Below are 15,397 nucleotides of genomic sequence, written 5' to 3'. Positions count from 1 at the left end.
TTATACATTCATAAATCATAAACAATAATGTGTCACACCTTACCACAATATTCACACTCATGGTCCCCATAAACTTTCCTGAGCCTCTCAAACAGGTCCATATTCATTTCCCTCTTAAGCAAGCCATCCAAAATTTGCATAAATGCAGCACTTTCTTGCTGATTTTCCCTTGTAATGTTATGAGATGGCAGTTGTGCACTGGGAGAGATAGCACCATCCACTGTGTTAGCAGTGTCCCCCTGTTCTATAGCCTTTTGGTGTGGAGCTGCATTTGCTTCTGCCTTTTTCAGAGGAGAAGTTCCTTTAAACAGCCCAATGAGGGAAAGGTCATCACTGAGTTTTAAGTCTTGTATACCATCCATAGTTTGAGATACAGACGGCTCAAATATTCCTTCAAATTTGACAGTGAGTGAAACATTAGAAGAGTACTTTTGTTCAGCTGAGTATTTTTGGTCCTCGCGATCATCGGAAATAGAGGCGACCAGATTTATTGAAGACACTTGTGAGGAATTGTTTAGTTTATCAGACTCTGTAGGTAGTAGTTTTATTGCACTTTCATTTTCTGTCTCAGTAGTTGGAGACTTTACTGAACAAATGACTTCTATTTCTGAAAGACTGTTGTGATAATTATGCATTCCACTAACGAGCTCTTCTTCTGGCGGCAATTCTTCTAAAACGAGAGGGACATTAGAATTCAATATAGCCAACTCAGCTGTTGTCTGTGACCCCACCTCCTTAAGTGCTTCCTGCTGGACATCTCCACCAGGTTCCAGAAGGCAGAAACTGTGATTTATAGAGTCGGTAAACATAGTTGCTTCTTCAAGAGTGCTATGGATTTCTCTTATGTGAGTCCTCAGCCTTACTGAACTGACAAACTTCTTCAAGCACACAGAACACACATATACAAATGGGTGTTTTCGAACATGCAAATCAAGAGCTTGAAATTTTGTAGCTCCATATCCGCAGAGTTCGCATGCAAAGGGTCTTACATCCCCGTGAACCAGCATGTGACGGTCACGGTCAAGCTCATTCTTGAACTTGCGTTCGCAGATATTGCAGTCATACAAGAGTTGCCTTTTGCCTTCCCTCGTCATCAAGCAGAGTGCATCATAGGCATCCTTCACTTTTTGGTCCTGTAAGTCATGTGATTCTTTGATATGCCTGATCAGATTTTTCACATCTGAATACTTCTTATTACAGAAGCGACAGTGCTGTTTAATTTTTTTGTGGACGCGCTCCACGTGCACCTTGAGGTGGCCTTTGCTCAGACATGTGAATGAGCAGTAGTCACATCCAAACTTTTCCCCTGTGTGTTTTCGCATGTGAACATTGAGGTTGGCTTTGATGGCACTGGCGTAGGTGCAATGTGGACACTTGAAGGGCTTCTCATTTGTATGAATTCTTAAATGAGCCTCGAGGGAGTGTTTAAACTTGAAAACCTTATTGCACGATTCGCATGTGAAGATCTTTAACTGAGTAGAAGCTGATCTAAAAAATAAAAACAAATGCAATGGGTTTAATAGGGCATATAACAGAAAGGGTTTAATAGGGCATATCACAAAAAGCCTGGCGCATGCATGACTCTAAACTAGAACTTAAGAACACACGTCAGAAAGAACAAGTCACTTTGGGCCACATGTATCAAAGGGTTTCACCCATTCTGTGTCTATGGGAAAATGTGTTCATACATATGGCACCTAGTGTTTAACCCCTTGCATGCTTCTGACGGAACCACCCCGTCATGAGCCACGGGCGCCGTGTGCTCATGACGGAGTGGTTCTGTCATGCTGCGGCCGTTGGCGGCTGCTCCGCCCACGCGGCGCTGATTCCCCGCCTATGCGGGCGATTAGCGCAAGTGGGTGGAGTCATGACGGAACCACGCCGTCATGAGCACAGCTCGCCCGTGACTCATGACGGCGTGGTTCCGTCATGAGCATAGCGGCGCCGCAAACCCCCCAAGCCCCCCAGCGCTGCGGCGGAATTCGCGCCGCAGCGAAGGGGTTAAAAGGTGATAGTTACTTAAGACATGCCTCTCTGTGTGCTTGGAATCATATTCAATTATTCAACCTTTAAACTCAAAGAAAACAAACAAAGACGAACATATTGGTGAAGATGGCAATCTGTGGATATAAAAAGAGTTGTATAAAGAGGCTCTTATTCATATAACACACACCAATGCAATGTAATTTACCAACTGATCTACGGGGGGAGCATCAGTCACTCCCAAAACAACGCAACGTTAAGTATCAGTCAAAATCCCATACATCCTATGAACACCTTATGACTTTTCTGTTTTTACTAAGTAAAATCAAAGTAAATGTAAAAAATTGGCAACGCTGACATGTGTGGCCTTTTTTGGGACCAGTTTATCTCCTACTTTTCTACTTTCACAAACATGTGCTTGAATGTGCGATACACACACACACACACACACACACACACACTATACCTACACCCTCACACTTTGATACATACTGACTCGCTCCTCATCACGGTTGCAGCTCGGTGCTTATCTTAACACCTTGTGCTTTACTCACACCACAGACATAAGGCAGGCAATACAACAGAAATAGAAGAGTGGAATTAAGGCAACGCTTGTACAACCACGAAGCCCTGAATGCAGTAGCCATCTTGGAGTGAAGAGTCCTTCATCAGAGATAAAAGAGAACAGAGGGATCATACATTTAACAGGGCTGAGAATGAAAACAACACTAAAAGAAAACAAATAAGAGTAGTGAAAGGGGAATGTGACAGTTTATTAGAAACAACAGGCGGTGTGAGAAATCATACGTTACCGCCGCTGAGATGCAGTTATGCTGTAGCAGGCTACCTACTATGAGCAAGGGGATGTGGTGAAAGCAGTGACTTGGTTTATTGTGTTAAATGAGGGCAAAGAGGTATCCTAAAGAGACACTCTTTTGTCTCTGAGAAGCACAGGTCAACTCGTAAAAGTTTTGTCACCCAGCATGACTGGCATTGTATTTAGCAAATGGCTGTCCTAAAAGACTGGTCCAAAATTAGACACTGCCTACATAGCCAATGACTTAAAATAGCTGACCTACTACCCACTGTATACATGCAATCATGTGAGCTAAGCCAAGTGACAAATGGCAACAAAAAAAAAAAGGCTGACCCGAAGCCACTTTCTGTTTGTATGTTTTTATTGTTTTTTCCTAAACGAACAGAGAACAAAGCAGTACAAAGCATAGTCAGTTTCGAAACACTCAAAACTATGCATGACAATTTAGGATTAGTTTCTACTACACATCTCCAAGAGAGTTACATAGTAGGTAGGCAGTGTACGTGAGATACACAATGCTTATTTTGTAAGGATAACAATGCCACACATGCATGTGAAAAACATGAACTGTAAAGGGTAAAGTCGGCGGGATAGAGCGATTACACAATGTTATGTAGCAACAACACTTACAGTAGATCACAGCTTATACAGCGTAACAGGAGGTCACCAAAAGGCATGTGGTACAGCATTTCATATCCCAAGCCTGGGCAGCAGATGATACCTAGGGGTAGCCACCACCAGAGCAGGGTGATGAATAGTTGTGGTCGCAGTCTATCGAAAGAAGGTGCTGTGTACATCTACAGGCGGAGTCATGTGCCTGCATGGTACCTGTTAGACATGCGCTTGCATTGCCTATGATTTATGTTGTGGCTAAGGCGGGAGAGTGTCTTCCCTAGAAATAGTTCAAACATTCAATCAGGAGTAAAATAGGCCAGATCAGGGAATCTTGCTGTTTGTTTGAATTCTTTGGTGTGTCGAATGTCCCCAGTGTGAATGTCTCCCAAGTGTTTACAGCAGTATAACCTGTTACCTGCTCTAGCTGCAATGTTAGTGTCGACCAGTCCTGGGATAGAGTCGGGCAAGACCACAACATATGCATCATATTTGCTTCAGTAGCACAGCAGCAGGGACAATAGGCGTCAGCTTCTGGGACATATTCATTAATTTTGACGGGAGAGAGGTAGGCCCGATGCACGAATGTAAATTGTATGAACGTGGCGTTCATTAAGACTACTGTGTGTGTGGTAGGCCAATATTCTTTCCCACTCTTTATCATGGTACACCCTGCCCACTTCTCTCCCACATTTGCCTCGTGGAGTGGTTAAAGGAGCATGCATGCGTTCACCCATTTACCTGGCCAGTCAGCAATTAAGTCTGCACCGGTTTCCATAGTATGGATATTTGTATGACAGTATGTGTTTGAGGTTTCAGGGTATCTATGTTTTAGAGAGTGCACAATAAATGTGTCAACGTTGTGAAAGACATAAATGTACCTCTGTGGATACTGGATTGTTCCATGTGGGCCCCGATAGCCACTTTCTGTATGTAAGGGTGCTGCATTACGATGCATTATTTAATGAGTCTGTATAAGATTGACAAAGCAGCTCAAGATGTCTATGCCAGACCTCACAATGCAGCTGTAAACCAATGTGGGAGAAAATTCACCATAATTATTGGTGTCTGAAGCTTGTCTAAATGAAGAATGGCAAAACAAGAATATTAGAAAAATATATACAGGTCTATGGAAGTCCAAAGAAAATATATTATCCAACGTGACAAAGGACAAACGTTTACCCATAAAGTGGAAGCTAGAGAACTTATGTCCCCATGTTATGACGACCAAAAGCCTTGAGTTGTGTTTGCAGACATTTCTGGAGAGCACTAAAGCTGAATGGCTTGGTTAGATAATAGGGATCGCATTTGAAAAAGGTTTGGTGAATATGACAAAGGGCTTTAAATGCACTCTGAGACTGAGCAGGCATGTATCGCAGTAAGGATGCTACTTCTGGCTTGCACTTTGGTGTGCCTGGCAGGGACCCTTGTTTCAAAGGCCACATAGGGAGCAGCACAAACAGTAAGCAAATGGAGCTCTAAAAGCCATGCTTGTTTTGTTTACTTTTCACTCCTTATCCTTCCACTAGTACCTGTTCAACAAGCATTGGTAAATGCAATAGGTCTGGCTTTTTGTTCGGAGAAGTGATTGGCAATAGTTGGGTCACTTTTTGTGTGTTGTCCCAAGCAGTCCTAGAAAGTACATTTTACAATGAAGCAGCATTTCAAAGTTTGGTGCTGGAGCCCTGTGCGGAACAGACTGCATTATCAGAGTTTAGACAACCAGTAATAGCTGTATGATGAGCAACTAACTGAACCACCACAAAAAGTCAAATGCGGTCAATCTCAATTCGAAAAATTACCAGTATAAATAGCTGATGACAACGATGACAACGACAAAATATCATCCCAAATAGCAACAAAAACACATGTGTATGTCAGAATGCAGACCACTCAGGAAGACATGTTTTCAAAATGATTGAGATCGTATGACAACCAAAAAATAGGGAAGGGTACTGATTGACTCTGGGCATAAAAAGCCTTGGAAAAGTTGTACTGATTCCATGTAAAGCCCTCAAAAGAGACAACCTGATGCAGCAATCCCTTGTTAAGCCCACCCTTTCTGTAGACTAGTGAACACTGAATAGTGAGTTAGCAGCGAGGTAACACACTGCTGAACTACAAGGTAAATCTCCAAATAAACGCATGAGTACATTAAACAATAAGACATTAAAAGAAAGTGAAAACACTTACACAAATAATAATGCTATGGCTCTGCTAACATCTGCAGACTATCTCACATTACACCCATATTTAAAACTACATTGGAAGTCGATACCTAACAACCAAAAGCATAAATTGCACTTGCGCTAGAATGACACAGCAAAGTCCGCCATAGTTCAACATTTGTACCTAGAAACAAAGAATTTTCAAAACGCCTCCCTAAATGAATTGTTAACAGGAGTTACAATTACCTATGGAGCTCCTTTCCTCATTTTACTGAGAAGAAATCTGTTATAATCTAGATAGCAATGTTATATGTAGAATTCTAGGATGTCATGGAACGTTAGTGATAGGATTGATTTGGAACTGGAGTTGAGGGAGAAAGCGGACCGTTGATGCTGTTCCTCTGTAATTCATGAATAAACCTTGTTCTCACACCTCTTTGTTGTGAGGAGACCTTATTCTTAACACTGGCGACGATGGACCAACTAGCTTGACTGGGGACAAGCCAATCTCAGCATCAACTCCCCTGAAGACTGGATTAACCCACGAGTTTTGGAATCATATATTTATTATTCCTTCCTCATCAAGAAATAAACTCGGGACTCTGGATTCTAGACTCGCTACCTGAATATAGCAATATCAGATGATATTACTGAATTAAACGAGATACGGTGGCCACAGATTTGCTGTTAATGCTAAATAGACTTGAGCAATGATACTGCTGAATTGAACGATATATGGTGGCCATCGGTGATATTACTATTAATACTGTGAGTACGATCTTTCTATGTTTTAATACTGAATACTCAGTATGACTCAGTATTACTCATTTGACTTTGATTACTGGATGGCCTAGAGAACTTAGATTAACTCGTTGGAAAGATACTCTATCTTGTTGAATATTTTTACGAACGCACTTACAGTTAAATGGCCAGTAACCGCACTTGCATCATTTGAACGCGGCATTGTTGACTCGCGGAACTCCAGCGCGCCCTCCATGAACGAATTGCTTACGATGCCACCACGCTTGCAGAGACGCAACGTAACCTTGCTTACGTGAACATCAAGCTGTCATCACGCCTGGGGGCACGCAGCATGCCTTTACGTGACTGCCATTTTTTTTTCCTGAAGTCTCTAATTTTCAGCAGACAACAAACTGTTACGAGCGTTTTACTAGATTAACGAGTTTTATGGGTGTTTTACCATCGTGAATAACACGATCTCAGCAACCATTTAAAGGTTTTTCAACGCGATTTCAGGAAACAACCAACCTCTACTGGTATCTATTTATTGATGTCTTTTTTTTTTCTCTAGACATTAACTAACTTTTCCAAGACTACGGTGACTACATTATTTATGTTAGTTTGTTGTGTTAACTATCTACCTACTTTAATTATCTTACTTCTAAACAACATTCTTAGACTACGGTGACTACTTTTGTTTTTTTTACATTGTCTATGTACATTGATATAGTGTTATTTGCAAACTAATTGTACATTGAACGAAGTAATCTATCCTTGTTAGAATCCGGGTTCTCTGGTTGGCACAGGTAGGTACTTGTGACAAGCAGGGAACCTTTCCTCCAGTCAGGGTAAGGGGTTACACTCCTAAAATAACCCCTGCTCACCCTCTAGGTAGCTTGGCGCGAGCAGACAAGGCTTATCTCAGAGCGTTATAGGTTAAGCATTTGTAAACACATACAGTAACCAAGTGACAACACTACAGATGGATACCACACAGGTTTTTATAGATTCTTTATGTAGAGTTACCACAAGACCATTAAACGACAAAAATACACAATACTGTTACTTTAGATGGTAGAAGTTTGCTTAGTTCTCTTAAGTTCTTAAATGCGACTCTTTAAGTCAATGTACCTTAGATGCGACACGCAGGGCAACGAAAGTGTTGCAACAATGCTGATGCGATTAAGTTTTTGGTGAAAAGAAATAAAGACGTGAAGATCTTCCAGATGCGTTACGCTTCTCCGATGTTGCGAGAAGACTCGACTCGATGCGTCAGCTACAGCGGCGTCACCCCTTTACGCGTTGCGACGACAGCGGCCTTGGCAGCGGCACTCTTCTCCAACGTTTGCGAGACGCTTCCGCTCGATGCAATGCTGCAGCAGCGTCACCCCTTTACGCGATGCGACGACAGCAGCTCCGACGGCGGCACGCTTCTCCATGGATGCGAGGCGCTTTTCTTGATGCGGTGCAATGCGACAACTGCGATGGCGACACACTTCTTCCTCGATTCGAGACTCTTCTCTTGATGCAGTGCAATGCGTCAGCTACGATGGCTGCGATGGCGACACGCTTCTTCGGCGTTGCAAGATACTTCCGGAATGATGAGAGACGCTTCCGCTCGATGCGATGCTGCAGCGGCGACACCCTTTGCGAGATGCGATGACAACAGCTCCGACGGCGGCACGCTTCTCCTTCTTGAGTCGCCCTTCCAGCTCCTTGCGACACGCAGTCCCTCAGAAGGCCCAACAACAGCAGCAGGCACTTCCAAAAGACTCTGGGGAGCTGGGGGTGAAGTCCACTGGTCCTGGGACTTCGTTCAGGGGGCAAGCTCAGCACAAGCCCTTGGAGATCTTTTAAGCACAAGTTGAATTAAAGTCTTTGTAGTCTTTTCTCCTCTCCTTTCAGCAGCAAGGCAACCACTGCAGGCCAATCCCCCAGGTCAGGGACAGTACTCCTCCTTACAGCTTTCCCAGTTCCTTCTCCTCAGGCAGAGGTTCTTCTTGTCAAGCAGGATCTAATTTCTTGGGAGCAGGGTCCCAATACTTATACCCCTAATTCCTTTGTTCCTCTGGGGTAGAGGGGCCTTTGACCAGTCCAAACCAGTTCTTGAGCACTTTGTTGACATGACTCTGCCTTTCTATTCAGGGTGCAGGGCAGAGACATCAGCCGCTCCACAGGAGGTGGAGCCAGCATTGTGGTGGCAGAGCACAGCCCTATTCAGAGTCCAGGTGCACTCCTCCCACCCATCTGGATGTCAATCTCTCTATTCACCACCAGGCTACCTAGCCCTGCCCCTCTGGGTTTCCCCAGCCCTGTCACTCACACAAACCAGACAGGCAGATACACATCATAGCAGAGGCGGGCTGAAATGGTTATTATTCTGAGTTCAGGCATCCTAAACTCGTTTTCCTACCATGTTCCCTGGGTCTGTTAGGATCATAGGATGTAACAATTCTAACAGCCCATTCTGGCCTATGGAGAACAGGTAGCCTTACAATAGTGAAAAACGAAAATGGCTGTAATTCACTATTAGGACATGCCACACACATCAGGGCTTGTCCTACCTTATGCTTACAATGCACCCTGCCCTTGGGCCTACCATAGGGGTGACTAATATGAAGTTAAGGGAAGGTTTAGGGACTGGGAAGTTGGTGCACTTGCCCAGTCAGCATGACATTACCAGACTGCACGCAGGTTCTGCAATGGCAGACCTTAGACACATTTTACTAGGCCGCTTCTGTGGGTGGCACAACCAGTGCTGCAAGCCCACCAGCAGCATTTGTATTTACAAGCCCTGGGCACTCCTGGTGCACTTTACTGGGGTCTGACAGTAAACCAAATAAGCCAATCATGGAATCCAACCAACATATACATTTCACATAGGGAGAGCATATGCACTTTAGCACTGAACAGCAGTGGTAAAGTGCCCAGAGTCATAAAACAGCCAACAACAGGTCAGAAAAAAATGCAGGAGGAAGGCACAAAGTTTAGGGATGACCCTGCAAAAAGGGCCAAGTCCAACAATCCTGTTGAAATTTTGATTAACAATGGCTTCTGCGACCAGTATGTCCCAACCTCCAGCATTTCTTTCAGAGAAGGGTGATCCTTGCCACCTGGAGGAACTTAAAAGTGGCAAAAAGCATTCTCACAGAAGTGAATACATTTGAAGAGTGGGGAATTTCTCTGAAAGAACAAATAAAAAAGGGTTACCCGTCACCCCTGCTAAGAAGATGTAGGAAAAGAGAAGATCATACAACCCGACCACTCGCTCAATATTACACGGTGCCAGGGGGGCCGAAACCACAATTAATAATCACCAGAGACAGTTATTGGGCATTAATGGTATTTGAACCTATTGCGAGGCAGGTAAAATTGAAGAAAACGTAATAAAACTGCTCTCCTGGAACATCGCAGGAGCAAAAAACATCTTAAATCCCAGTAGAAAGACAGCTGCCTGGGACCAATATGACATCATAGCGCTGCAAGAAACATGGTCAATGGAGCCAATCGATATACCAGGAAGATTATGTTTCCATGAAAGCGCGACGCGCTCCCGGCGCTATGGCCGCGCGAGGGGGGGTTTATCTATCTACGTATCCACTGCACTAAAGATAAACGTCTCGCACATGCCTACATCAGCAGCAGACATGCAAATTATTAAGCTGTAGAGTATAATAAAATGCGTGGTAAAAACAATGGTCTTAATTAACATATACGCCCACCCGAAAAAACAGTATGAAAAAAGAACTGTTCAAACGTGTTGTTAATGTTGTAACTTCCATCCGCCTTGATCACCCAAGTTGGGAGATTATAGCTACGGGTGACTTTAACTCCAATCTTCTACATCAATCGGAGGAAGAGGACAACATCTCAGTGGCAAACGAAATGTGGAATGTCGAATCTCAGGAGGTCAAATCGGCCTTGAAGAGAGACAAAGTGGGCAAGCAATTGGTGTGGGACCTGGAACGACTCGGTTTACGGGTAATAAATGGAAGATCCATGCACGACAAACCCCCTGCTGCCACATACATAGGTCACAATACAAATTCCATCCTGGATTACACATTAGTAACTTTGCCCTTGTTGAGTTTAGTTAAAAAATTCCAAATAATCAGCTCTCTGGACAGCGATCACTCAATGCAACACATTGAGATGAAACTAAGCTCTCCCAGGTATGTAAACGCTCCAGCCATACCAGGTCAACTCTCAACAATCAATCTGAAGCGGTTACAGTGGACAAGCATCACATTACCTCAAATAGCGTTGGACGCTAAGAACTTATTACAAACAATCACGGCAGAGAAGGATCTATGCTCAAAAACTTGGGCTAATTTCCTGGAAATATTACCAAGATCCAGCAGTAAGGCTAAGAAGCAGAGTGGTCCTACAACCAAAACCAAATTCTCAGTAACTACACTAGCTATGAAGAAACATCTTCAAAAGCTTACAAGACGGATACACGGTTCAAGGACAAACCAAAGCATCTGGCAAGAAGTTCGGTCGATAAGGAAACAATATAAAAAGCTAGTATGGATGGAAAAAAGGAATAAAACCAATGACTTTTGGGCCAAATTGATGTATAACACAAAAAAGCAGACTCCAGGGCGTTCTGGGTGCAAGTCAACTCCATCAATAGAGCAGCACAACCCATAAGCACGACATGCATCCCTGAAAATGTTTGGGCTCAGCACATAGTCGATACATTCTCGGTAAAGCCAGTGGAGCATCAGGTCACGAAGGTCACGATGGCTACAACGGTATCCGAATCTCCAAGAAATATGGTACAGGAAAGCAAGCCTGTTCTCAGCCTCAATGGCACGTCCAACTGCCAGGAGAGCCTGGATCGATCAATGTGGTCAGTTGACGATCAACGAATATTAACTATAATTAAGAAAGGCAAGCAAGAGAGTGCACCAGGGCCAAATGGCATCCCACAGGCGATCTATAAAGAGGACCCCACATTCTGGGCATGCAAATTCAACCGCCTGTTACGGACAATCAGCAACTCAGGTCGGGTCCCAGAAAGTTGGAGGGGTGCCATTATTAATCCCATCTATAAAGGCGGAGACCGCAAAAATCCAACAAACTACCGCTTAATTGCACTGATCGATGCAGAGGCAAAATACTATGCATCTTTGGTGCTAGCCGATTTAGCACAATGGTCAGAAACGAACAGCAAGATCCCGTTAAATCAGACAGGGTTTCGTCGTGGAACAGGTACAATGGCTAATGCAATGGCGCTGTGCTTGATTGGCGAAAACAGTCTACATAACCATAGGGAACTATATACCTGTTTCGTCGACATCAAGGCGGCCTTCGACCATGTCAATAGGAATTTACTATGGGCCAAATTGAAGCAGCAGGGTCTACCAGAGTCAATCCTAATGCCGATTATCGACCTGTATAGTAACACCTGGATGCAGGTAAAAATCAACAATGGGCAAAGGCTAACTAGGAAGATCCACACCTTTGACGGATTAAAGCAAGGCTGTATATTGGCTCCCCATCTTTTCAACTTATTCATGGCCGATCTAACAGCAAGCCTTGACCTGATCAACGCACATCCGCCCCGGCTGGGCATGCTTCGTGTAACACATCTATCCTATGCCGACGATGTGGTCCTGTTAAGCCAGACAAGAATAGGCCTGCAACGCCTTTTACAGGAGCTAACCCATTACACAAAGCAGAACATGCTAGAAATAAATTGCATGAAAACAAAAACCATGGTCATAACCCGACGCCATAAAACACCACCAACCTTCTTAATAGATAACGTCAAACTGGAAGCGGTTGGAAGTTATAAGTATCTCGGGATACTGCTGGACAAGCGTCTTAATTTCCAGGCACAATACACCAGCATGGAAAAGAAGGGCATGGCCCTAATGCACGCCTTCACGAACTTAGCAACTGAACTCAAAGATCCTTTGGTTTCGCCTCTGCTAACAATAATGAAAGCTAAACTAATCCCAACGATAGCTTACGGGAGCACACTGCATCATGGCAAGAGTGCACAACTTTTGGATAAAGTGCAAATGAAAATCTATAAGCATGTCTTTGCCCTACCAAGTAACGCATCACTGGCCCAAGTAAGACTGGAACTCGGCCTGAAATCTCAAGTGCTGCTGAGAAAGTATGAGACCATAAAATTCTGGTACAATGTCTGGATGAACCAAGAGATCATGCTCTATCGAGCCATGTGGGAAACTATCATCAAAAACCCAAACTCAAATCACGCCAAGTATCTCAAAATGTCAATAGAGTCAACAAACCTCGCTGGCCTCTGGGAACTCAAACTCCCAGTATCTTCATTCAAACAGTTGGCCAGGAAGGCAGCCATTAGACACTCATTGCTGGACGACAAAATAGCTTTTAGCCGCCGGTCACATGCCTGGATGACAATCCATTCTTACAAAAAATTAGTGCCGGCGCTCTTTTTGGACCTTGCATTTTCACCTTTTATTAAACGCAAATACCTTAACATAAGGCTGGGTAATCTACCAACTAATGCCGAGCATCCAAAATGGAAGCCCCAAGACAGTGAATGGTGCGGGCTATGTGGTGCAGCAAGACAAGACTTCATTCACCTGATTTGTATTTGCCCAGCTCTTACACAGGAACGTCGGAATTGGTTGAAAACCAAGTTCAAGGAGTATGGAATACGAACATGTCGGTCCGCTGTCACCCAAACCTTATGTACAGTAGACCCACAATTTATTTGCAGGACAATCAAATTCATTGAATATTTTTAGAAAAAGCAAAAAACATTAGCAAATTGTTGAATTTGGAACTTGTTACTTCTTGCAGTAGAAAGACATCTGTTTTTACCTTTATTATTGTTTTCATAGTAGTGTAAATTCTTGGTGTTTTAGCATATTGTCATATTTATATTTTGTAATGGTTTTTATTAACTATCAATAAAGCATTATTATTATATTATTATTATTGGGTGATCCTATACTACCTTGGAAAAGATGGAGAAACTTGTTTGATTCTTACATTGTAGCAATTGGTGGGGAAACATTTTCAGCAATAAGGAAACAAGCCATCCTGTTGCATAATTTAGGCGTACAGGGACGTAATATTTATGATAGTATGGACCTTATTCCTGTAGGATCGGGTGAAGGTGATTCTAGTGATGTATATGAGATATCCATGACAATGCTTGAGGGATATTTTGGTCCCCGTATGAATGTTGTTCTCGAGAGACACAAATTCTTCACCAGGACTCAAGGTAGCAATGAACGTGTCAAGAGTTATGTAGCTTCCCTCAAGACCCTAGCGAGAACTTGTGAGTTTGGTGACCTTTCTGATTCTCTAGTCAGGGATCAACTGGTAAGATGTACAAACAGTACCCGTGTACAAGAAAAATTACTATCCAAAAATCCCACTCTGGTTGAAGCAATTGCAATTGTTGAGGGGATGGAGAATACCTCTTCTTGGGTGAAAGAGATGAAAAAAGGAGGTGATGAGAAGAAAGAAAATTCAAATGAAGTTCATGCTCTAATTTGTGAAGAAAGTGCAGTAAGCTCAGAAAATGAAGCCAAAATTAATTTGTCTGAGAAGTTTAGAGCTCCTCACAAAGATCGAAAAGCTAGTAGTGCTTCGAGGAATTTTCCTATCAAATCTGACAGTGAAGTTCGTTTGAACTCTCATACTTCCTGGGGTGATCTAGAAAAAGTCACCAAAGAGTTGCCCAAAATAAAGTGTTACAGGTGTGGAAGCACAGCTCAGTTTTCCAATTATCCTCATTGCTACGCAAGAGATTCAATATGCATGAAGTGTGGGGTTAAAGGTCACTACGCAAGTGTGTGCAAATCAAACCAGATTGCAGAAAAAAAAAAACAGAAGTTGTACGTACTATAATCTTGAGCATTGATGAGGATAATGGAGGAGTGGATGCTGGAAAATTATCTATGCCAGAGTGCAAGATCTCTGTAGATAATTATGATTTTCTGGTATTGGCTGATTCGGGTTCTCCGTTCACGATGATTGGGAACAAACAATGGGACGAAGTAGTAGGGTTGGATAATGTTACACTTTTCCCTCCAGACATCAATCCTGTTAGCTATGGGGGTGCTAGAATCAATGTTTTAGGATACATTGAAGCTTGCATCCAGTTCAAGAACAGAAATACAGTAGGGAAAGTATACGTAGCTGAACGAGGTGACAATTTGCTGGGATGGAGACATCAGAGAGATCTAGGGATCATGCTTAACCCCAATGCCAAAGATCCCAAGGACCAAGTAATGTTGATCGAGGATAGAAATGAGTGTGTAGTGAGGAATGAACAAAATAGCTAACATTTTGTGAGATTTCCTGAAGTTTTTACTGATGAATTGGGATGTCTTAAGGGTTTCGAACATCAAATCATTCTTAAAGACAAAGCAACGCCTTGTGTTCATAAGGTGAGGAAGGTACCCAACATGATGATGGAGCCTCTCAAGTCTGAGCTTGACAGACTGTTGACATTGGGTATCATTGAAGAAATAGAAGCCTCAGAGTGGTTGGCGCCCATTGTTTTGGCTCCAAAGGATGGCGGTGCTGGGGTCAGGATGTGCGTTGATTTGAGGAGTCTGAATGAGTGGATCTGGGTGGACCGACAACCATTACCAAACATCTCAGAGTCGTTGAGTATGCTCAAGGGAGCGCGTATTTTCAGTGTACTAGATTTGTCATCTGCTTATCACCAGATTCCCTTGCATAAGGGCTCGAGACATCTTACCTCGTTGGTGACACCGCTTGGAGCCTATCAGTTCCTGAGGATGCTGTTTGGATTAGCCTCTGCTGCGGCATGTTTTCAAAGGGTTATGAAGAAGGTACTAGGTGACATAAAGAATATATTGTTTTTCCAAGATGACATATTGATTTATGGTAAAAGTAGGGGAGAACATGATAAAACCTTGGTTGAAGTTTTGGAGAGACTAAAGGAGAAGGGATTAACCGTAAAAAAGGAAACATGTCGCATTGGTGTTGAGACATATTTGGGTCATGTGATTTCAGGTGAGGGAATTCAGCCTAAACTTGAACTTGCACAAAGTGTTGTCAAAGCCCCTATGCCAAGAGACAAGGAGCAAGT

The 15,397-nt window shown here is 43.2% G+C and overlaps 1 protein-coding gene across 4 annotated transcripts in view; it reads right to left on the bottom strand.

The window, feature by feature from the left end:
• The window catches only part of ZFAT (zinc finger and AT-hook domain containing), a 1,096,910-nt gene that overhangs the window by 580,318 nt on the left and 501,195 nt on the right, over positions 1 to 15,397 (bottom strand). For all 4 annotated transcript variants that reach the window (XM_085604879.1, XM_085604878.1, XM_085604880.1 and 1 more), the window contains one exon: positions 44 to 1,488. In XM_085604879.1, coding sequence (XP_085461005.1) covers positions 44 to 1,488 — 1,445 coding nt within the window. The remainder of the gene's footprint in view (positions 1 to 43; positions 1,489 to 15,397) is intronic.

This window comes from Triturus cristatus, chromosome 5_1 (assembly GCF_964204655.1).
Source record: "Triturus cristatus chromosome 5_1, aTriCri1.1, whole genome shotgun sequence".
NCBI lineage: Eukaryota > Metazoa > Chordata > Amphibia > Caudata > Salamandridae > Triturus > Triturus cristatus.
Note: the sequence above shows the minus strand (reverse complement) of the source record. Positions and strands in the feature narration are given on the sequence as shown.